General features: G+C 38.3%; 1 protein-coding gene across 4 annotated transcripts in view; it reads right to left on the bottom strand.

Moving 5' to 3' along the window:
• LOC311591254 (contactin-associated protein like 5-1-like) overlaps positions 1-23,928 on the bottom strand; it is an 869,459-nt gene that overhangs the window by 464,923 nt on the left and 380,608 nt on the right. For all 4 annotated transcript variants that reach the window (XM_084770689.1, XM_084770692.1, XM_084770691.1 and 1 more), the window contains exon 6: positions 16,174-16,358. In XM_084770689.1, the coding sequence (XP_084626815.1) occupies positions 16,174-16,358 (185 nt within the window). The remainder of the gene's footprint in view (positions 1-16,173; positions 16,359-23,928) is intronic.

The following is a 23,928-nucleotide window of genomic DNA, read 5'->3' as shown; positions in this document are numbered from 1 at the left end:
GGCCCTGTGGAAAAGTGGAGGGAAAAATAGAATGAGCCAGATGGGACAGGAACTGCACAAGAAGGCTAACAGAGGCAACTCACCAGTAACAGGACCTTCACAAGAAGACCAAAGAAAAGTAACCCGGGCCCACAGAGAGTTGTGGAGACTGAAGCACCAACAAAGGAACATGCAAGGACTGTAACTAGGCCCTTTACAATATTGTAGCCAATAAGTAGCTCAAGCTTCATGTGGATCTCCTGGGTAAGGGTAGTTTAGGTTCTCAGATATGGACTTTGTTGCCTTTTTTTTTTTTAATTAACTTCTGGTGGGGCTGCCTTACCAGGCCATAGCGGAAGAGGGTGCGCTCTGCCTTGTTGAGACTTGATGAGTCAGGGAGGAGATGAATTTCCCTTTTCTGAGGGATAGGGCATGGGGATAATGGAGGGAGAAGGAGATTGGTAGGAGGCTAAGATCTGGATATAAAGTGAATAAATGAATAATCTTTTTAAAACAAATTTTAAAAAGGCAGAAATCTCAATTTTCAGAAGAAATCTGTATTGTTAAGCATTGATTTGAATTCAAATGCCTGAAACTTCTACTCTGTGATCATGGACTCTAACCTCTAAACTGTGAGCCCCAAATAAACACTTTCTTCTGTAGGTTACTCTGGTCATGGTGTCTTATCACTAGAATAGAAAGTAACTAATTCAGATAGGGCCTCTCCTTTACCTGGAGCTTGCAAACTCATCAAAATTGGCTGACAATGAGCCACCTATCTTTGCAGCCACAGCACTGAGATTATAAATATGTACCACAATATCCAACACTTTTGAAGTCAAATCCTCATGCTCAAATGATAAAAACATTCCTGACTGAGCCATCTCTTCAGCTCATTCCTGTTTTGAAGAAAACTCTAAGTTCCATAGCTCCAGTATGCTAGAATCCCATCAGCTTAACCTGACAGTTTGCCACATTGCTCTAGATAAAGCCAAGGAACAGATCCATGCTCTTTAAAGGGCAGTTACAGCCCTTAAAGAGAAAAGATGGAAGGCAATGCTGAGTAACACATATTGCCAGTGGGTACTTAGTAGAACAAAGCAACCACTCCAGCTTTCCCATGAGCCACTTTACTGTTTTGCATGTGTGATTGGATCTTGCATTTGAGGATGGGTCCAGAACTGAGCATGAGTAATGACTGTGGCTCCTCCTGCTAACGTGTATCTTTCACAGACTCCTATACCTTAGGGGAATAACTAGTCAAATTGGTCTAACATAAATTTTACAGGTGTTGTCTCTACATATCTGTCACTAAGTTCTTTGTTAATTGGTCAAATTGCACATATTTATTTCTCTAGAAAAGGTCTGCATGAACATCTTTGCTTTAGTATTTTCCACAGACCCCATCCTGCTAGTTAGGAACAATACTCAGAGGCCAGTTGAGAAGACCACAAACACATCACTACTGTTTTCCACCATGACCTTCCCAACAAATGCAAGTATCTTGACTTTAAAATGCAACATCACCATCAAAATCAAGTATTCTTTCTCCCTATCTCTTATTCTGATGATAGGAGTGAGTTGTTCATCGAATGGACAGAGTTGGAAATGGTGCAGTGTGAGTTTGAAGGCAATTTGATCATGGGGAGAGTTGAATACATTTTATTGAATAAATCCTTCACTTGATTTGTAACTGTTTAAATATTTAGATTACTGCATGTGGCTCTCCATTTGTATGCTTGCCCCAGGCTCTGTGTGTGTCTGAGAGAGCCTGCCTAATTTTCTATTATTTTATGGATAACTTGTAATTCAGCCAGTCTTCAAATGTCTGATTAGCCAACTCCTGTAGAAATGGTAGGCTAATTAAGCTATGCAATCAGCATTCTAGTAGAAACTTCGGTAAAACAACAACAAAAAAATATGTTATAAGTTGCTTCTGGAAATGCTGATAAAAACAAGGAATCCAATATTTATTGCTCAGTGCTGCCACTTCAGCTGATTTTTAGGGAGAGCCGGAAGATCACAAGCAGCCTTCCACAGGGAGCCCTCCAAGCCAGACTGGATTGGCATCTAAACTACAATATTGAAAAAATAACATAAGGAGGAAGGATGGGTTTTCTTGGTATAATACCAAAACTAAAAGACATTTGTCATATATAATGTCATTTGCTTACTTTTAATGTATACTAAGATGTGTCTTTTGTATTTGCATATTCTTGTGTGGATGTAAGTCTTCATGTATGTGTATGAAGATTTCTTTGGCAGCCAGAACTCCTCACTGGATGTTTGTCTCTTACTCTACTCCAGGATTATTTATTTACTTTAGTGTTAGGGAGAAATACGCCTATAAAGGAGCACATGTGGAAATAGAAAACCAACAGAGTTGGTTCTTGCTTTAACCCATGTATGGCTCAGGTACAAAAGGCTGGTCATCTGGCCTTGTAGCAATGTCCTTTACCTACTAAACATGATGAGATACCACCCACTCAACTTGTTTATTTTTAATTTTTAGTGCTAGAGTCACTGAACTGGGAGCACACCTATTAAGCTGTAATGTCTTTCCAGCAAATGCCAGGATCCACCTAGTTCTACATTTCCGTTCTTGAGATTGTTTGCATATTAAACCCTATAAGGTAACCTTTTTATTATGTTTCACAGTTATAAAATTTGAGGAAATATAAAATCAACAGGAAAAACACCACAATTTTAAATTGGAAATTAATTTTTTTGGGAGGTAAATTGATTGTTTTTTTTTTTACTTTTTTTTCTCCTTTATTAATTTATTCTTGTTACATCTCAATGGTTATCCCATCCCTTGTATCCTCCCATTCTTCCCTCCCTCCCATTTTCCCCTTATTCCCCTCCCCTAGGACTTTTCCTGGGGGGGGATTACCTCCCCTTGTATATGTTCATAGGGTATCAAGTCTCTTCTTGGTAACCTGCTGTCCTTCCTCTGAGTGCCACCAGGTATCCCCCTCCAGGGGACATGGTCAAAGGGGAGGCACCAGAGTATGTGAGAAAGTAATATCCCACTCTCCACTCTACTATGGAGAGTGTTCTGTCCATTGTCTAGATCTGGGTAGGGGTTTAAGGTTTACTGCCTGTATTGTCCTTGGCTGGTACCTTAGTTTGAGCGGGACCCCTGTGCTCAAATCTGCCTATCATAATGTTCTACTTGTAGGCTTCTAGGACCCTCTGGATCCTTCTACTGGGTGACTTAAGAGAATCTAAAGTGTTTCCCAGAGTATGTTCAGATTCACTCAGCTCCACCACCCATACGCCTATCTCCAAAACTATTTCTCCGTCCCCAAGATAATAGTGATGTCTCCTGGTGAATGTCTGGACATCATGCCTCTGGTATTCTGTGGCTATGAAGGAAAAACTGGATACACTTAACTTAATAGGAAAAAACAGTGAGAGTAGCCTTGGACTCATTGTTACAGAAGACAACTTTCAAAACAAAACACCAAAAGCTCATGCACTAAGATCAAAATTAATGAATGGAAACTCTCCAACTTGTAATCCCTTGATCTCTTGTAGTTTCTTATGTCTTTAGCTAGGAATTCAAGTACTATATGGAAGATAAACAGAGAGAGTGGACACTCTTGTCTTATCCCTGATTGCAGTGGAATTGATTTAAATTTCATTCCATGTAGTTTGGTTTTGGCTATAGGCTTGCTGTGCCTTACTATGATTAGGTGTGTGCCTTGCATCCCTGTAGTCTCCAAGACTTTTAATATGAATTGTGTTGGGTTTTGTCGATGCTTTTTCATGTAGTTTTTTTTTTCTTTCAGTTTATTTAAATGATGGATTACATTGATGGATTTCTCTACATTGAACCACCCCTCCATGTCAAAGTATCACTATTCACAGATAATATGATAGATATACTAGTGAGATCTTTCCATATTCTGCTATCTTCAATTTATTTCTTTAGAGACTTGAAGATTTTATTCATACAAGTCTCTCAGTTGCTTGTTTGGAGTTATAGGAAGATACTTTGTGGCTATTGTCAAGGTTGTAGTTTCGCTAATTTCTTTCTCAGCCCCTTTCTCATTGTATACAGGAGGGTTACTAATTTGCTTGCGTTGATCTTGTATCCAGTAACTTTGCTAAAGAGGTTTATCAGTTATAGAAATTCCTTGAGAGAATTTTTCCGGTCAACTTGGACTTGAATTTTGTGATTAATATGGTCTGCTTGTATTCGTCTACTTGCAGACATCCCATTAGACCAGCACCATTTGTCGAAGATGATTTCTTTTTTACATTGTATAGTTTTGGCATCTTTGCCAAAAATCAAGTGTCCATAGGTGTTTGGGTTTATTTTTGGGTCTCTGATTCAATGATATTGATCAACCTGCCTGTGTTTATGCCAATACAATGCGTATTTTATTACAATTTCCCTTGAAATCAGTGACAGTGCTATGTCCAGATGTTCTTTCATTATATAGGATTGCTTTAGAAATCCTGTTTTGGTTTGTTAGTTGGTTTTGTTTGTTTGTTTGTTTGTTTTCTGTATGAAGTTGAGAATTGTTCTTTCCAAGTCAGCAAGGAATGATGTTGGAATTTTTATGTATACAGCACTGACTATATAGATTTTCTATGGGATGGCTGTTTTATTATGTTAATCCTATGGATCCATGTGAAAGGGAGTGATTTCCATCTTCTGATGTCTTCTTCAATTCTTTTCTTCCGAGACAGGAAGTTCTTGTCATACACGTCTTTTACTTGGGTGGTTAGAGTTACCCCAAGATATTATCTAATTAATATAACATTTATATTACTTGTGGCTATTGTGAAACATTCTATTTCCCTAATTTCTTTCACAATCCATTTGTTGATTATATAAAAGAGGGCTACTGGTGGTATTAGAGTTAATTTTGTATCCATCCACTTTGCTGGAGATGTTTATCAGCTTTTGGAGTTCTTTGGTAGAATTTTGGGGGCTACTTATGTATGCTATTGTATCATCTGTGAATAGTGATACTGTGATTTCTTCCTTTCGAATTTGTAACCCTTTGATCATCTTTAGCTGTCTTTGTTGCTTTAGCTAAACCTTCAAATACTATATTGAATAGATATGGAGAGAGTGACAGCCTTGTCTAGTTTAGGTGAACTTTCTTTGAGTTTCTCACCATTTAACTTGATGTTAGTTATTGGCTTTCTGTGTATTTCTCTTATTTTGCTTCAGTATGCATTGTGTATCCATGAGATACAAGAACCAGGTCTGGGAAGCCAAGTAATTTTAGTATGAAGGGGTGCTTGGTTTTGTCAAAGGCATTTTCAGCATCTAATGAGATGATCATGTATTTTTTTCTTTCAGTTTGTTTATATGGTCGATCAGATTGGAGGATTTCATATGTTGAACCATCTCTGTATTCCTGGATGAAACCTACTTGATCAGGGTTGATGATGTTTTTGATGTATTCATGAATTTAGTTTGAGATTATTTTATTGAGTATTTTTGCATCGATATTCATGAGAAAGATTGGTTTCAAATTCTTTCATCCTTGAATCTTGGTGTGTTTAGATGTCAGGGTTACTGTGGCCTCACAGAATGAGTTTGGCAATGTTCCTTCTGTTTTTATTTTGTGGAGTCTGAGGAGTATTGGCATTAGCTCTTAGCTCGTCTCTAAATGTCTTATATATTCTAAGCTAAAACCATCTGTCCCAGGCCTTTTTTTGAACATTTAATGAGTGTTTCTATTTCCTTAGGGATCATACTTATAGGTGTATATAAGTTGTTTACTTGATCTAGATGTAATATTAGTCAGTGTTATTTATTGAGAAAATTAGCCATTTTCTTTGGACTTTGCAATTTTTTGGAGTACAGTCTTTTGAAGGATGAACTAATAATTCTTTGGATTTTCTCAGTATCTGTTGTTATGTCCCCCTTTTCATTTCTGATATTGTTAATATGGATGTTGCCTCTCTGCCTTTAATTTAGTTTGGCTAAGGTTTGCCTTCTTGTTCACTTTTCCAAAGAACCAGCTCTTGGTTTTGGTGATTCTTTGTAATGTTCTCTTTCTTGCTAATTTATTGAGATCAGCCATGAGTTTGAGTATTTCTTGCCATCTACTCTCCTTGGGGGTTTTTGTTTCTCTTTGTTCTGGAAATTTCAGGTGTGCTTCTAAATTGATAATATGAAATCTCTTCAATTTCTTTATGAAGGTACTTGGTACTATGAACTTTTGTCTTAGAACTGCTTTCATTGTTTCCCATACATTGGATATGTTGTGCCTTCATTTTCATTGGATTGTAGGATGTCTTTAATTTCTGTATTTCTTCCCTAATCCAATGTCATTGAATAGAGAGTTGATCAGTTTCTATGAGGCTTTCTGTTGTTTCTATTGATTTTGAAGTCTAGCTTTAATCCATGGTGCTCTGATAAGATACAAGTTGTTTCAATTTTTTGTATCTTTTGAAGCTTATTTGTAGCTGATTATATAGCCATTTTTGGAGAAGATTCCATGAAGTGCTGAGAAGATAATATATACTTTTCTGTTTCAGTGAAATGTTTTATGGATATCAATTTGGTCACTTAGATTTCTCTGTTTAGTTTCTGTCTCAATGACCTGTCCATTGATGAGAGATGGGTATGGAGGTCTCCAATTAGCATTAATATATGGGTTTTATTATGTGATTTAATATTTAGTAATGTTTCTTTTACCAATGTGGGTACCCTTAAATAGAGAGCTTAGATGTTCAGTATTGAGATGCAATATTTGTGGATTTTTGTTTTATGAGTAATAAATGTCCTTTCCCATATCTTTTGACTAATTTTTGACTGAAAATCTACTTTATTAGATATTATAGTGGCTACTCGGGTTTGCTTCTTGTGTTCATTTGCTTGGAAAATCTTTTCAAGCCCTTTACTCTGTGGTAATGTTTATCTTTGTTAATGGGGTCTATTTCTTGTGTGCAGAGGAATGATGCAGTCTGTTTTCTCATCCACTATGTTACCCTGTGAGTTTTGAGGGCAGATTGAGACCATCGATGCTGAGAAATATTAGTGACTGATACTCAAGATGGCGGTGCCCAGCAAGCACTGTATCTGATCTACTGCACTGATACCAGGGACCTGAATGGAGCCATAGACTGTTAAATCCAGAGAATTTTAGGTGAGTTGTGTCCTGCACAGCACAGACCACTGGCAGGCCTGGCCCTGAGTCAAATATCAGTCCATGGAGGCCCTGAACCCACTCCCCAGATGCTTGTATAGAACCCACCTGTGGGCTGCAGCTGGTAGATAAAGTCCGAATTCAGTGTGTGGGTCGGTACCAGAGCCCCTGGCCTGTGGAAGTTACAGGGAAACAGGAGAAGCTGCCCTTGGTCCCATCCACTCACCCCACACAAATCTGCCAAGGACCCCACAACACATGGAAACAGAGGCAACTGGCACTACCTAGCTCAGAGAGAGTGCAGGCAACCAGTGGCACCAAACTGGGCCCATATTGGAACAGAGTACGAGATACTGAACTGCTTGGGTACACCTAGCTCAGAGAGAGTGCATGCAAACCAGGGCTGAAATCAATAAATCGGAAAAAAAATTCAAAGAATCAACAAAACTAGGAGCTGGTTTTTTAAGAAAATCAAAATAGATAAACCTTTAGCCAAACTAACTAAAAGGCCGAGGGACAGTATCCAAATCAATAAAATCAGAAATGAAAAGGGAGACATAACAACAGACATGGAAGAAATACAAAGAATCATAAGATCCTACTTTAAAGGTGTATATACCACAAAATTTGAAAAACTAAGGGAAATGGACAATTTTCTTGATTGATTCCACTTGCCAAAATTGAATCAAGATCAGATAAACAAATTAAATAGGCCTATTTCTCCTATAGAAATAGAAGCAATCATTGATAGTCTCCCAACAAAAAAAAAAGCCCAGGAACAGATGGTTTCAGCACAGAATTCTATCAGACCTTCAAAGAGGAGCTAATACTGATACTCTTCAAGTTACTCCAAAACATAGAAATGGATGGAACATTACCAAATTCTTTCTATGAGGCCACAGTCACATTGATATCTAAACATCACAAAGACCCCCCAAAAAAGGAGAATTTCAGACAAATTTCTCTTATGAACATAGGCGCAAAGATACTCAATAAAATACTCTCAAAACGAATATAAGAACATATCGAAAATAGCATTCATCAAGACCAGGTAGGCTTCATTCCTGGCATGCAGGGATGGTTTAATATACGGAAATCCATCAGTGTAATCAACCATATAAACAAACTAAAGGAAAAAATAAAACCACACGATCATCTCCTTAGATGCAGAAAAAGCATTTGACAAAATCCAACACCCATTCATATTTAAAGTGTTGGAGAGATTAGGTATACAAGGCACATTCCTAAACATAATAAAGGCTATATACAGCAAGCGAATAGCAAAAATCAAATTAAATGGAGAGATACTCAAGGAAATTCCTCTAAAATTGGGGACCAGACAAGGCTGCACACTATCTCCATATCTCTTCAATATAGTTCTTAAATTTCTAGTCAGAGCTATAAGACAACACAAGAAGATCAAGGGGATCCAAATGGGAAAGGAGGAAGTCAAATTATCCCTATTTGCAGATGATGTGATAGTGTACATAAGTGACCCACAATGTTCCACCAGAGAACTGCTTCAGCTGATAAACACCTTCAGCAAACTAGTTTGTTACAAAATTAACTCAAAATAATCAGTAGCCTTCCTATGTACAAATGACAATCATACAGAGAAAGAAATTAGGAAATCTTCACCCTTCACATTAGCCACAAACAATTTAAAATATCTAGGAATAACTCTAACCAAGCAAGTGAAAGACTTGTTTGAAAAAATCTTTAAGTCTCTGAAGAAAGAGATTGAAGGTGACTTGAGAAGATGGAGGGATCGCCCTTGTTCATGGATCAGGAGAATTAACATAGTAAAAATGGCCATCTTACCAAAAGCAATTTACATATTCAATGCAATCCCTATCAAAACACCTACATAATTTTTTAAAGACATTGAAAGATAAATTCTCAACTTCATATGGAGAGACAAAAAACCCAGAATAGCTAAAACAATCTTATACAATAAAAGATCCTCAGGAGGAATCTCCATACCTGATCTCAAGCTGTACTATAAAGCAATAGAAATTAAAACAGCTTGGTACTGGCAGAGCAAAAGGCTGGTTGATCAATGGAATCTAATTGAAGACCAAGATATGAATTTACACATATATAGTCACCTGATTTTTGACAAAGAAGCCAAATCTATTCAATGGAAAATGATAGCATCTTCAACAAATGGTGCTGGTTTAACTGGATGTCTACATGTGAAAAAATGTATTTAGACCCATACTTGTCACCATGCACAAAACTCAAGTTCAAGTGGGTTAAAGACCTCAACATAAAACCAGAGACACTAAATCAGTTAGAAGAAAAAGCGAGGAAAAGCCTGGAACACATTGGCACAGGAAAAAACTTACAGAACAGAACACCAACAGCCCAGGCTTAAGGTCAACAATCAATAAATGGGAACTCATGAGGCTGAGCAGCTTCTGTAAGGCAGAAGACACTGTCAAAAGAACAAAGTGACAGCCTACAGACTGGGAAAAGATCTTCACCAACCCTGCATCTGACAAAGGTCTAATATCCAAACTTTATAAAGAACCCAAGAAATTAAACACCACTAAACCAAATAATGCAATTGAGAAATGGGGCTCAGAATTAAACAGAGCATTCTCAGCAGAGGAATATCTAATGGCTGAGAAACACTTCAAGAAATGCTCAACATCTTTAGTCAACAGATAAATTACAAATCAAAATAACTCCAAGATTCCATCTTACACCCATCAGCATGGCTAAGATCAAAAATTCAAGTGACAGCACATGCTGGCGAGGATGTGGAGAATGAGGAATACTCTTTCATTGCTGGTGTAAATGCAGACTAGTGCAGCCACTTTGGAAATCTGTCTGGCGCTATCTCAGAAAACTGGGAATAGGGCTTCATCGAGACCCAGCTATTCCACTCCTTGGAATATACCCAGAAGATGCTCCAGCATACAACAGGGACATATGTTCAACTATGTTCATAGCAGCCTTATTCATAATAGCCAAAAACTAGAAAGAGTCTAGGTGTCCCTCAGTAGAAGTATGGATAAAGAAAGTGTGGTACATTTACGCTATGGAATACTATTCAGCTATTAAAAACAAGGAATTTCCAAACTTTGTGGACAAATGGATTGAACTAGAAATGATCATAATGAGTGAGCTAACCCAGAAGCATAGAGACTCAAATGGTATATACTCACTTATAATTGGACACTAGTCCAAGGGGCAGGTCTCATGAAAGTCTTCACTTACCAGGAAATTGGGATAGAGGTGAGGACATCCTATTGGGACTTTAGGTGAGAAAAATATATGAGATAGGGAAATAGATGAACCCAAAGGGACCTAGAAACCTACAAGAAGAACACTGTAATGGGTGGATCTGCGCCAAGGGGTTCTGCTCAATCTAAGGCAACAACCAAGGACAATACGTGGAGTCATCATCCAACCCCTACCCAGACCTAGCCAAGGGACAGAACATTCTCCACAGTTAGTGGAGACTGGGGACTGACTTTCACACAAACTCTGGTGCCCCATATTTGTCCATGTCCCCTTGATGGGGTGGCCCAATGGCACTCGGAGGAAGGATAGCAGACTACCAAGAAGAGAGGAGATACCCTACCATCATATTCAGGGGGAGGAGGTCCTCCTCAGTCACAGTCATAGGGAAGGGGAATGGGGTGAAAGCGGGAGGGAGGGAGGAATGGATGGGATAGTAAATGAGATGTAATATGAATTATTTTATTTTTCAGTAAAAATGTGTAAAAGAAAAAACAACAACAAAAAAGAAATATTAGTGACCAGTGATTGTTAATTCCGGTTATTTTGATGTTGGTGGTGATAGAGTGTGAGTAGTTTTGTTCATGTGAGATTATTAATTTCCCATGTTTATTTGGATGTAATTAGTTTACTTGGTTTGAAGTTTTTCTTCAGGTGTCTTCTGTTGGGCTGGATTTATGCATAGATTTCATTTAAATTTGATTTTGTCTTGGAATATCTTCCTTTTTTTCATCTACTGTGCTTAAAAGTTTCCCTGGGTATAGTAGTCTGGGCTGACATCTGTGGTCTGTCAGCATCTGCAAGAAACCTTCTGTCTTTTAGAGTTGCTTTGAAAAGTAGGGTGTAATTCTGATAGGTCTGCCATTATATGTTACTAGGTCTTTTTCCCTTGTTGTTTTTTCTTTGTTGTTTTTCACATTTAGTGTTTACATTATTATGTCATGGTAGGATTTTCTTTTATAGCCTAATTTACTTCATCTTCTAGAACCTTCTTGTATGTTTTTAGACAAGTTTTACTTTAGGTGGTGGATGTTTTCTTCTATATTTGGTTGAATATATCTTCTGGGCTTGGAGAAAAGATTCTTCTCCTCTGTTACCTTTATTCTTAGGTTTGGTCTTCTCTCGATGTTCCAAGTTTCTTGAATGTTTTGAGTAAGAAACTTTTTATAATTACAGTTTCCAAGAATGCACTGTGATGGAAACTATTCTCAATACAGACAGCCATGTTTGGCTGTGCTCCTGATACCTGCAGTGGTTTTGCTTCTTAGAAACTGAAATTCCTCTTTCTTATCTTTGAGGTTTATACTGGCTTGTTAGTAGAAAACATCAGAATAGAACATTGCTCTCCAGTCAGAGGGCTATTTCTTCCCTCCACCTCCTTTGAGGTAAATCTTCAAGGCTAGCATCTTCTCAAATATAACTTTTGTCATCCAGTACAGTTGGTGTCTTTCCCCTCTTATGATGTCTAGAGCAACCTGTCTGCACATTCTGGCAAAAGTTTGAGACCCCTGAAAGAACAGTTGCTTGAGAGAAATAGTCAAGGTGTTTCACCCTTAAGAAGTATTTTTTCACAGAGTAAGGCATACCTGGAGAAAGCAGCAGCACCAACATCATAAACTTAGTGACAGCACTGAGTTCTATTTCCATAAAAACTAACATTCATTTCAATGTCACACAGCTGTGGGCTCATAGAATATCTGTCTTAATGAGATCATACACAGGCAAACAGGCTTGCAAGTCAATGGTGGATTAAGCTATGTAGAGAATTTAGAACAGTTACCTTAGATATTAAAGTATTTGGTAAGACTGAATAATGACTTTATGGGTTTTTTGTCAATGTTGTCTTCAAGTTCACTAAAGAAATATCTGTGCTTTGATGTAACACTAATTTACTGTGGTCTCCTTATTTCTTCAATCAGTTAAACAAGTTGACATAGGTAAGGGATAGATATTCAAAGATTTTATATTCTCAGCATCTTGCCTTTTCAGTCAAATAATGCCAATGTGCCTTTTGAAGTTACTGAATGATGTATTTAGCTATAGTATATTAAACATAAATTGGGATCAAAGGAAAAGGTCATGCTTAGTGCTCATAATGATGACTGAGGAAAGAAGAATGACAGATCCTAATTTTTCTGTTATTTCTTTCTACTTCATTTTTATATCCTATCCCACCAGGGCCTTATATTGTGTCCTAAGGTTTCTAATTCATGGGCTAGCAACCCCTTCTCATTTATTTTTTCCTGAAATATTTCTATGATAAAGCAACTTATGGTGGGAAGAGTTTTTTTCTGTTCACCATTCACGGTTACAATCCATCATGACAGGGGTTTCCCACTAACAAGAGCTGAAGGAGCTCACTAGTCTCATGAAACCCACAGTAAAGAAAACAGAACAATGAGTGCTTGTACTCAGTTCACTTTAAACTTTCAGTACAGTACAAAATCTCATCCCAGGCAGTGGTGTCATTCAAGAGGATGAATCCCCGCTCAATTAACCTAACAATCCCTCTGATCCGACTTGATTTCTGTCAACTTGACATAAAATGGAAACATTTGGCCAGAGTAAACATTAAATGAAAAATGTTTTTCTACAAGATTGGCTTGTGGACAAACCTGTGGGACATTTCCTTGACTGATGATTGATATGGGAAACACCATATTACAGTGGTGGTGCCATTCATGGAGTGGTGACTCCACTTCTGACTCCACTTTATATATTAGAAAGCTGGATGAGAAAGACATGGTAAGCCATCTAGTAAGCAGCACTCTTTTGTGGTCTCTGCATGCTCCTTGCCACCTGGTACCTGCTGTGATTCCCTGTCCTGACTTACCTGGATGATGGACACCCAGGATATATCCTTAAAACTCTAAGATGAAATGAACCCTTTGCTCTACAAGCTGTTGTTGGTCATGATGTTTTATCACAGTAATAGAAGCCCAATGAAAACACTCTAATAAACATGCTTCCTAACATAGATAATCCTGTACAAGTGAGCCTGGAGTTTTGCTCCCAGATTATCATAAATCTTGTCAACTTCACAATTAAGAAAAGTTTACAATTACTCACACATTTGGTTCCCCCACCTTCAAACTCAAGCTACAGGTAACCTTCTGTGAGAAAATGGGAGGGTATCAGAATTGCTTTCAGGATTGAGCATAGATAGCTGATCCATCTCCCAGAATTTCTGACTCAGTGGGTCTGGATGAAGCCTATATGGGCCCCTTTTAATATATATTTTAGTAGTTGTAATTGGCTTAGCCCTTGAAACAAATATTTACAGTTGCTAGATACCCTGTGAATAGCTGTTCAATGTTTTCTATTCACCATAATTTATATTCTGTATAAAAGCTTATACAGTCTTTATCAGCTAATTTTAACTTACCCTTCTTATTTAAAAAATGTGTACGTGTATTTTGAGGGTAGGATATGTGCATGTGACTGCAAATGTCCTGAAAGACAAGAGGAAAGTGTCAGATACCCTGGAACTGGAGACAGGCAGTTGTGAGTCACCCCATATGTATGTTGGGAACTAAACTCAAGTCCTCTGCAAGAGTAATATGTGCTCACTGAGCCTCTTCTGTATCATCTGACATATTCTTTTATTTTGATTCTCTCATGCAAGAGATGAATTGCTGGTAAAGGTTTAGAACCTCGCTTTCCTGAATGAAGGACAAACACACACACACACACACACACACACACACACACACACACACACACACAAAATACTTAAAAGTAGAGCTTTCACTATGTGTCAAATTTGTAAGTTTATTTTGACTAATAAATCCATCACATACAATTTAATAGTGATAAACGTTTATCTTTGTCATATTCTACATAGTGAGCTGATTTTTATTGAATGATTTGGTTCCTTGTGACATACTTTTCTTTACTTTTATCTATAATAATGTAATAAACAAATTCTCACATTTTATTTCTTTCTTTTTATTTTAAGGGCCTTTAAAAATACCAAAAAACAAAACAAAACAAAAACAGCCATGTATTGCAGGACTGACCTATAATCTCACACACTCAGCAGGCTAAAGCAGATAATGGAGTAAAATATTTTCATGAATTTTAAAAAACAGGGGCTTGGGTCTAGCTTTAGGAATAGAGTTCCATCATTAACCCCATATGGAGGAAACCTTGGGGGTACACACCTGTAATTCCTGTACTCAGGAAGCAAATGCAGAGGGGTAAGTAGTTTATGAGAGTTGAAGAACAGCCTCAGCTACATGACATTGTATCTTAAAATAATAAAATGATTTTAATTAAAATTTATTAAAAAAGGAAAAAGGATTCTGGATAGAGCTTATTGGTAGAGTGGCCTCCAAGCATGTGAATGCCTCTAGTTTAATCACAAGTCTCTCTCTCTCTCTCTCTCTCTCTCTCTCTCTCTCTCTCTCTCTCTCTCTCTCTCTCTCTCTCTCTCTCTCTCTCTCACACACACACACACACACACACACACACACACACACACACACACGAATACAAAAACTAGTCTTCAATAACTAAGCCATAAAAGAATGGTCTTTCAATCAGACATATTCTTGCTGACTCCTGGTGCAGGATATCTGTAAAACAATGAGTCCAACTTCAACTTGCAGTGTTTATTCACCATCTTGGTATATAAGACATTCCCCACACATAGCAGTTACAAAGCTTCAGGTGTAAATAGATAAAAGAGAGATAATTAGATTACAAACTAATTAAAAATTAGTGAATTTATTTCCTCAAAAATATTTAATTTAATGTCCAACCTATTAAATCCCATTAATGCAGCTTATGTTTAACAGTGGATATGTCATCTAGTGGGCTTTCCAATTTTCTAAAAATCTAACCTTTGGTGATCCTGTATATTTATCTGACTTCCATATAGCGCTGTTATTGTTTAAACCCTGTACACTCTGTTCCTTGACATCTCTGCTTTGGGATGTGGTACACATATGTGACATCTTTCCTTCTGACCAGGCTAACTGGACTTTTCTATCAAGAACTAGTGAGGATTCCTATAGCAAAACTTGTGCCTCTTTCTCTGAATAAAATATACCCCTCCCTTCCTACCCCTAGGACAAGGGCCCCATCCTTCTCTGCACTGTTCCCTGGTTATTCTTCTCTAGGATACTTTGACTATTAAGATACAAGATCTGCAGCCTTCTTTGTAGTGTAATTTAGTGCATTCCACTGATCTTGTCCACCAGGGATTCAGGTTCAGTCTCTAGTAGTAAGAACATGGAAAAACCAGCCCTACCCTATAAGATAAACTTCTGAAGGGTAAAGAGGTAGAAGTTCAGAGACACACTAAGAAACACAGGTTTTAAGACTTCAGGAGATTTTTAAAAACTAGAGTTCCACTCTATGGTTCTGAGGAACTGAAATAAAATCATTAGCAAATCCTTTTACTGCCTAAGCTGTCTTGCTAGTTCACACTTGAGGTTTCTTGGTATTTTCTCAATTTTGTATTACTCCAACTAGTTGACGTTTGTTAAAGAATCAAAGGTTATATATAACCAAGAAACAATAACACTAGGAGGTTGCAAGTACATATATATGAACATGTGCACATGTCACACACACACACACACACACACACACACACACACACACACACACACACAGAGTAAAAAGAAGTATTGATTTTTAACTTGTACAGTTGATATTTCATCAGGCATACCAAGCTTGGCCCATTAATTTTCAGACCTCTGTGCAGATCTTCCTTGGAGACTTCTCCCTTTTAGCCTAGCCCAGATGCAGGGGCTTGAAAGCTCTATATACAGACCTCCCTTCCTCTCCTGAAAACCAGCTTGGAGGTTTGACTCACCTCATAGTCAATGTCCAGGGCATCTGTCTCACTTTTGGTATGGAAGTGCTGTGTGTTCCTGTCCACTGTGAAGTTTGCCTGCTTGCCCACACGCTCCAGGAGAACTGAGTGCCAGTGCTGGTCATCCAGAAGGCTACCCAGAATGGCAGAGGGTGCAATGTTGATGAGCCGGGCTTTGCTGTCATCTGCGGAAGAAGGAATGAAGAGTGGAGTCTTAGCTAAGGTAGCATTGACTCCTGATCACTAACAACACTGTGTTCCCAGTACCTGAAATTTCTTCAAACAAACACACCTCATGCTGTTCCTCTATGAGTGCACATCATCAGGCTTTCAGCAGCAGTCATGCACAGGCTTTCCCCTCAGACTACAGAACCTGGTTCTAGTTCAAATGATATACACACCCTTCCCAATAGGAAATGTAATGTTTCCAGGACACCAGCAATTGCATGGTATCAGGAGCGCTTATAGTATTGACCACAGGAATATGATTCAAAATAGAAGTTTCCACATTAAGAAAAAAATAAGTAAACATAAGTGAACACATTTTTTAAGAGAATGAATGAAAAAAATCAGATCTTGAACCAGCTTGAGAGAAAGCCAGTGGTCATACAGGGTGTGTCTGATCATGCAGGAGGAGAGAAAGACATAAACATCCCAGCTGCAAATGTTCAATATTTACTGTATCCACTGAGTCCTTCACCAAATGGTATCACCACTGCTAACACACAGAATTTGTCTCAATTTTAAAGGGAAGCTGTCATTATTGATACATAATTTTAAAAATATTTATAAAGTGTGTGTGTGTGTGTGTGTGTGTGTGTGTGTGTGTGTGTGTGTGTTGGTTCTCTTCTTCCATCATGTATATGCTGGAATCTAACACTAGCTATTAGGTTTTCCATCAAACATCTCTACTCAATGAAACATTATTTGGGCCTCTGATCCATTAATTTTCATTTGAGAAAATCATGAGAGTTGTTTATGTCCCTAACCCACTAAAAATATGGTAGCTAAGTGTATCTCTTTTCCTTCTTGTACTGTGCCATCATTTAACCCCACCTGCACTCAACTGTGCAAAGGTAGCATTGCGTGATATTCAGGGGTCAGGAGCAGCTAACCTCCCTGTGGGATGTTCACTCCTACTTTCAATATAGCTTGAAGGTGCTGCTTGTCTCACTGAGTAACAACTCATGGCTTCTTGCAGGAGCTGGAGTCGGGACACCATAGTTGGAATATAGGGCTGGTGATTTAATGACTGCCTCCGGTTTGTTGATGTATTATTTATTTATCCCACAGACCTTGAATTCTCATCACTGAGACAGATTATGCTAATGCCTCAATAAATATCCCCCTCTCTTTTCTGCCTTTCCTCTGAAGGACACTGTATTCCAGCTGTACTGGTTAGGTCATACAAAAAGAATATATGGACGTGAGCTGGAGTTTTCTCTTCAGAGATTTCCAGTGTAGATGTTTTCCTGTAATAGTAATTAGATGACCATATGAACACAGACAAGAGGCTAACTACATAGGATGAGGTAGGGTCAATCCAGCTTGGAGGAATTGGTATCCAGGCTGAGGAGTGGCAGGGACAGTGGAAGTGTCCCTGAGCAGAGGAGTGATGGCTAACAGGACTAGCAGTACCCTTAAGGACCCTTTGTGTGAGATTGCTGCTGCATTTAATTAACAGCAGAGGAAGGTTAAGTTAGCAGCAATGTAAGATTTGATGTTTGCTGCAAATTCAGCATCTTTAAAAGTTACGCCAACTTAAACTCCTGCTCTAATTTATGAGTGTCTGATAGGCAGAAATTATATCTCTGAGTAATTTTTACACACATTCTTTGTGAGAGAGAGAAGATGCCACAATGCACCATTGGCGGTCAGAGACAGTCTTGAGACTTGAGACTCTATGTTGTTTCAGACAGGGTCCCTTGTTCACATCTGCATATCCCTGAATAACCAGCCTATGAGCCTCTGGAGCTTCTCTTATTGCTGTCTCTTAACCTGTAGAAAAAAGCTGGATTATGCATAGTCTGGCTTTATGAAGGTGGCGAAGACCCAAATCCAGATTCTCACACTTATGTGGCAAACACTTGACCCATTGAGCCACTTCACTGACCATTTACTGTGGATTTATCTCAATATGGGTAGAGAGAAAAATCACAGAAAAAGTTTCTGTGAGCCATATTCTCTGACATTTACTCATTTATTTTTACAACAATGTGGATTTAGTCCATTTTCTGTATTATAAATTTTCAGTTCTTTGACTCTTCTGTCACTTTTTCTGTTTCCCTTACGTTGACACTGAAGATATTTTTCTGTTGAAAATTTATTACGTGGGGGCTGGGGAGATGGCTCATCAGTCCATGTGTTTGTTTTGCAAGCTCAAGGACCAGAATTCAGATCTCTAGAAACCCGAGTAAATGCCTGGTGGAGGTGCTGGCTCACTATAATCCCAGCCCTGGACAGTGGAGACTGAAAATTCCAGTGCAAACTGTCTCACAAGGCTACAATCTGACTGAGCTCTGGGCTTGACTGAGAGATTCTCCCTTGAATAAGGAGAAAAAGCAAACAAGGATGATTTCCAGCATCAACTGTGATCCTCCATTTTCAGGAGCACACAGGTACACATGTACCCAAACTTAAGTGTGGCCACATATATGCAAAGGAAAAACCATGACTCATGAATGCCTTGCATGATTACATATGAAAAGAACAAAAAGAAAAAAGATGAGTCATCATAATTTCTGTCCTCTATAACAGCCTATTCCTGTTTCAGATCAGAGAAATGGTTCCCACATGTTTCAACAGTCATGACAATGTAATGGGGGAGGAAGTGCCCCTCGGTCATAGACCTAGGGGAAGGGAATAGGATGAAAGCAGGAGCGAAGGAGGAATGGGAGGATACAAGTGATGGGATAACAATTGAGTTGTAGTCTGAATAAATTAATAAAATTAAAATTTAAAAAATTCTTTTACTTTGCATTTAGAAATCCAATTCATACATTATGTTGGAAGGTTGGCAGTTTAGGCTGCCTGAATTCTGTTAGTGCACTATTTCAGATGAACGTCTTAAGAAAGCATGGTTACTGAGGTGTAGACACAAAAAGCTACATTGATAAGTCTAAGGACAATAGATAGGGATGATTAAGTCCTGACCCTTTAACATAGCCGTCTGCTTTCTGGAAATGTATCATAAGGCAATAAATTAATAAGTGGCTCAAAAATGGGTGATGATTTAAAAATTGAAGATAATGTTCACTAGTTTGGGGAGAGATTAAACATTCATGCAAAACCAACAAAAAGATATAAGATAGCTGTTGAAGTGGCATTTATGCAGATTTTATAGCATTTTAAAATATTTATGAATGAATACTATACTTTTTGATGAAATTAAAAGTGACAGCTAATATATAACATATGCAACAACTTAACATCTTTAATTTAGGATATATACAAATAGAATATAAATGTCCAAATGCACACTAAACACTGGTAATAAAACAATAAACACTATGAACTCATAAAGCATAAAAATCTTTCAGATTAAAAATATTTTCTTGTCTTCTTATTTTTAGAATTAGAATGACTATTTTAATAACCAGAAAGAAAAATATTAAATTGGTTTTTTGCATTTTTCTTTATTAATTTATTCTTTTTTCTCCTTTATTAATTTATTCTTGTTACATCTCAATGGTTATCCCATCCCTTCTATCCTCCCATTCTTCCCTCCCTCCCATTTTCCCCTTATTCCCCTCCCCTATGACTGTTCCTGAGGGGGATTACCTCCCTCTGTATGTGCTCACATGGTATCAAGTCTCTTCTTGGTAACCTGCTGTCCTTCCTCTGAGTGCCACCAGGGCTCCCCCTCCAGGGGACATGGTCAAAGGTGAGGCACCAGAGTATGTGAGAAAGTAATATCCCACTCTCCACTCTACTGTGGAGAGTGTTCTGTCCATTGTCTAGATCTGGGTAGGGGTTAAAGGTTTACCGCCTGCATTGTCCTTGGCTGGTGCCTTAGTTTGAGCGGGACCCCTGGGCCCAAATCTGCTTATCATAATGTTCTACTTGTAGGTTTCTAGGACCCTCTGGATCCTTCTACTTTGCCATTCTCCCATGCTTCTCTCATCTAGAGTCCCACTAGAATGTCCTCCCCTCTGTCTCAGTTTCCTGGTAAGTGAAGGCTTTCGTGGGACATGCCCCTTGGGCTAATATGCAGATATAAATGAGTGTATACCATTTGAGTCTTTCTGCTTCTGGGTTAACTCACTCATTATGATCATTTCTAGCTCAATTCATTTATCCACAAATTTCGTGTGAATTACTCAATGCCTCTTGAGTTACAAGGAGTTTCACCTGTTTCTTTGGTGGCTTCAGGAAAGAATTAAATGTCTTCGAAAGAATGCATGGGTTCTTAGTATGATTTACCACTGAGTTACATCCATACTCACAGGTTCAGTTTTTGTTACATGTATTTATGTGGACCGTGTCAGTGTAAGCATGCAATGGTGAGCACTTGTATGCCAGGGAAAACGTTCTGGGGTTTGGTTCTTTTATTCTACCCCTGTGTTCTAAGGCTTGAGTTCAGGTTGTAATTCTTGGCAGCAAGGATCCTTACACACTGAGACATCTCCCCAACCCACAATTTACATAATTGCCTCCAAAAGAGCATGATAGGAATGAATTCCATCTCCCATTCTGTAGTTATTATTCACTAAAACTCATATATCTTACATTAAAGGTGTGCAAAGTGGTTTGATAAAATAAATTCAGATAACAAAATTCTGCTATTGAGAGATTAATAGCTTAGAACAAAAAAAAAATTATAATGAAATGTCCCTTAGAAATCTAGATGGTTGTTATGGAAACCATAGAAAACATAATTTTCAGCACACTACCAAAGTTTTTTTTTTTATCTCAGAACACCTGTTTCTAGTTTTATCTCAGTTGCATTTGACGTTCAATTACCCCATTTTAACAGATTTTCAATTTATAAGGACAAGAGAGAAATCCTCATGCATAGCTGAAAAGAATATCAATGATGACTAGTAAGAACCTGGCTTTAGGGACAGAATACAGAGACAATGTATTTATAATTAAATGGAACTTTTTCCCATCTAGAATGAATGTAAGTACTTCTTAAGCCTCAATTCAATGAATATGGGAAACGGGTGTTTGCTCTTGTAAAAGATGTATTTTTTTTAGATTTTAAGAAAATTTTATATACATGAATGTTTTGTTCATATCTATGTGTGTGCATCATGTGCATGCCTGGTGCCTGGAAACGTTAGAAAAGCACACTGAGTTCCTGGCAACTAAAATTATAAACCTAGGGTTGTAAACTGCTGTGTGGGTCTGGTAATTGAACCCAGTGTGCTTGTAAAAGAAGAACTGTTGAGCCATCTCTCCATTGGCCATTGGCCATCTCTCCATTGGCCATATGTGTGTGTGTGTGTGTATATATATATAGTATATATATATAGTGTGTGTGTGTGTGTGTGTGTGTGAGAGAGAGAGAGAGAGAGAGAGAGAGAGAGAGAGAGACTCTCTGTCTGTCTCTGTGTGTGTGTGTGTGTGTGTGTGTGTGTGTGTGTGTGTGTAAATCTGTGAGTATATGTGTGCACTAAGTGAGGTGCCCATGGAAGCCAGAACACACTCCTAATCTTCTGGAGCAAGTTATAGGCAATATGAGCCCTTCTATGTGAGTACTGAGACATGGGTGCTCGTCCTCTTCAATCTTAACCCATGAGTCTTCTCTCTCATCCTAATGTTTACAGTCATAGCTTCATGTTTATTCTCACTCCTTCCCATTTACCTTAGGAAGGAGAGAATGGTCCAACTGGTCACAGAGCCCCAGGAATCTGACTGTTTCTGCCTTGCCAATCCTGGTGTCAAGTTTGTCCTACTGAACCCGATCTTTCTTTGAGATTCTGTAGGGCACACTCAAACTCTCATTCTCAAGCAGCAAGTTCCTTACCAAAGACTCATCTCTCCAACCTTATCAAGTTGCTTACATAGGTGATTCTCCTTTTACCATTTGGGTTTTTAAATTTTTATTGTATTTTACTTTTTGGATGTGTGTATGTTTGTGTGCTCTTGTAGGCCAGAAGAGGTCATTAGCTTTCCTGGAACTAGGGCTATAGACAGCTGTGAGAGGCCTGACATAGATCCTAGGAATAAAGCTCCAGTCTTCTGCATGAGCGGGAAACCATCTTAAGCAGTGTGATATCTCTCTAAACTCCTCCATACATTGTTTCAATCATTCCTGAAGACAACTCAGGTGAGTAAAAACAACAACAACAAAATGTTGATTTCATAGATGCTGTGTGACTTACAAAAAGCACAGAGAATTTAATTACCACTCAGGCTCCACCTGACACCACTAATATTCTCTCCATTCTTCTTGCAGGCAAAAAAAAGATCATATTCCCATTATCTTCTGTCTCTGAACAATTGCGCTCAGATCTGAACACATGAATGTTGGCCACCTGATATTTAATACTGTCCTGTTGGATGATGACATATGACATATGCCATCTTAGTGAATAGTGTCAGGGCACTAGGAAAGATTCAAAGAACCTTCAGATCAACGTTCTCCAGATGTGCAGTCATGAGATCATACATACTAACAGGCATCATGGAATGTGGTTGGAAATAACGTATAGGGAAATGAGATGTAGCCCAATTGTTAGAGTGATTACCTAATATCTGTGAGGTCCTGTCTTCTATCCCCAGTACTGTATGAACTGGGCAAGTGGTACCTGTAATATCTGCACTCCGAGTTGGAGGCAGGACCAGGCAACTCTCAGCATAAGAGGAATGAAATTCTGTCCCCCAGTAAAAGGAAACAGAAAACAAATACTTTATAGGACTGTCATGTGACATAAATGAAATATACATATGAAAATATATTTAAGTGCCTGAATATAGATTCGCAAAGTATGGAAAATTGGATAGAAATGCCATTCAGAAGACTTGATAACTATTTTATATAAACACCTTATTTGACTTAATAAAGTGCATGAAATTAAACAGAGCTATTCAATGTGTGGTTACTGTTTCTTCAGAGTTGAAGAAGCTCACCACTGTTTTGATAAATTGCCATGCAGTCCATAACTTTAATCTTTGAACCCTGCATGTGGCCCCTAAAGGATGCCTAGCTCTGCTAGTGTTCTGTGGGAAGATTGTCACTGTTCCGCTTCTGTGTGTTCTGGGATCACCCAACCCTCCACTTCAGTTCGAAAACATTGAACTGCTGTAAGGATGAGTAAATTGCATGCTCTGTGGATGTCTTATGCAGTACTTCACAACAGCTCACCAGTCAAACAAGTCTTCTGCCCTTTGATTCTCCAACTGTTTGTTTGGTTCTCACCTTTGTAATTCTAAAGGGGGAAGATTGCCATGGGCAATTGATGAAAGGAATCCTGTGAATGTTGGGAGGGGAGATTATCTATCCCCATAGATTAAAGAGTAAATTTTTATCCCCAGTTATTAATTCTATTTAAAAAAAAAAAGTCTGTGTTCTATCCTTGGAAAGTAGGACAAGGACAACTACCTTGTGAAATTTCACCATGAAACCAATTCTTTCCTAAGGCCACAACACAGATAACTAGATAATACAAACTGCCACTCTAACAGCTGTTTGCCATATACATCTCCAGTTTACCCTTCTTTCTTATATTTATTTTGTGTTTGTATGTGTGCATGAGTGTGAATGTGTGCCTATGTTTGTGTGTGTGTTTGTGTGTGTCTTAGTGTGTG

This window comes from Acomys minous (genome assembly GCF_964271855.1).
Source record: "Acomys minous genome assembly, chromosome: 1".
NCBI lineage: Eukaryota > Metazoa > Chordata > Mammalia > Rodentia > Muridae > Acomys > Acomys minous.
This window is presented reverse-complemented; position numbering and strand designations above follow the sequence as displayed.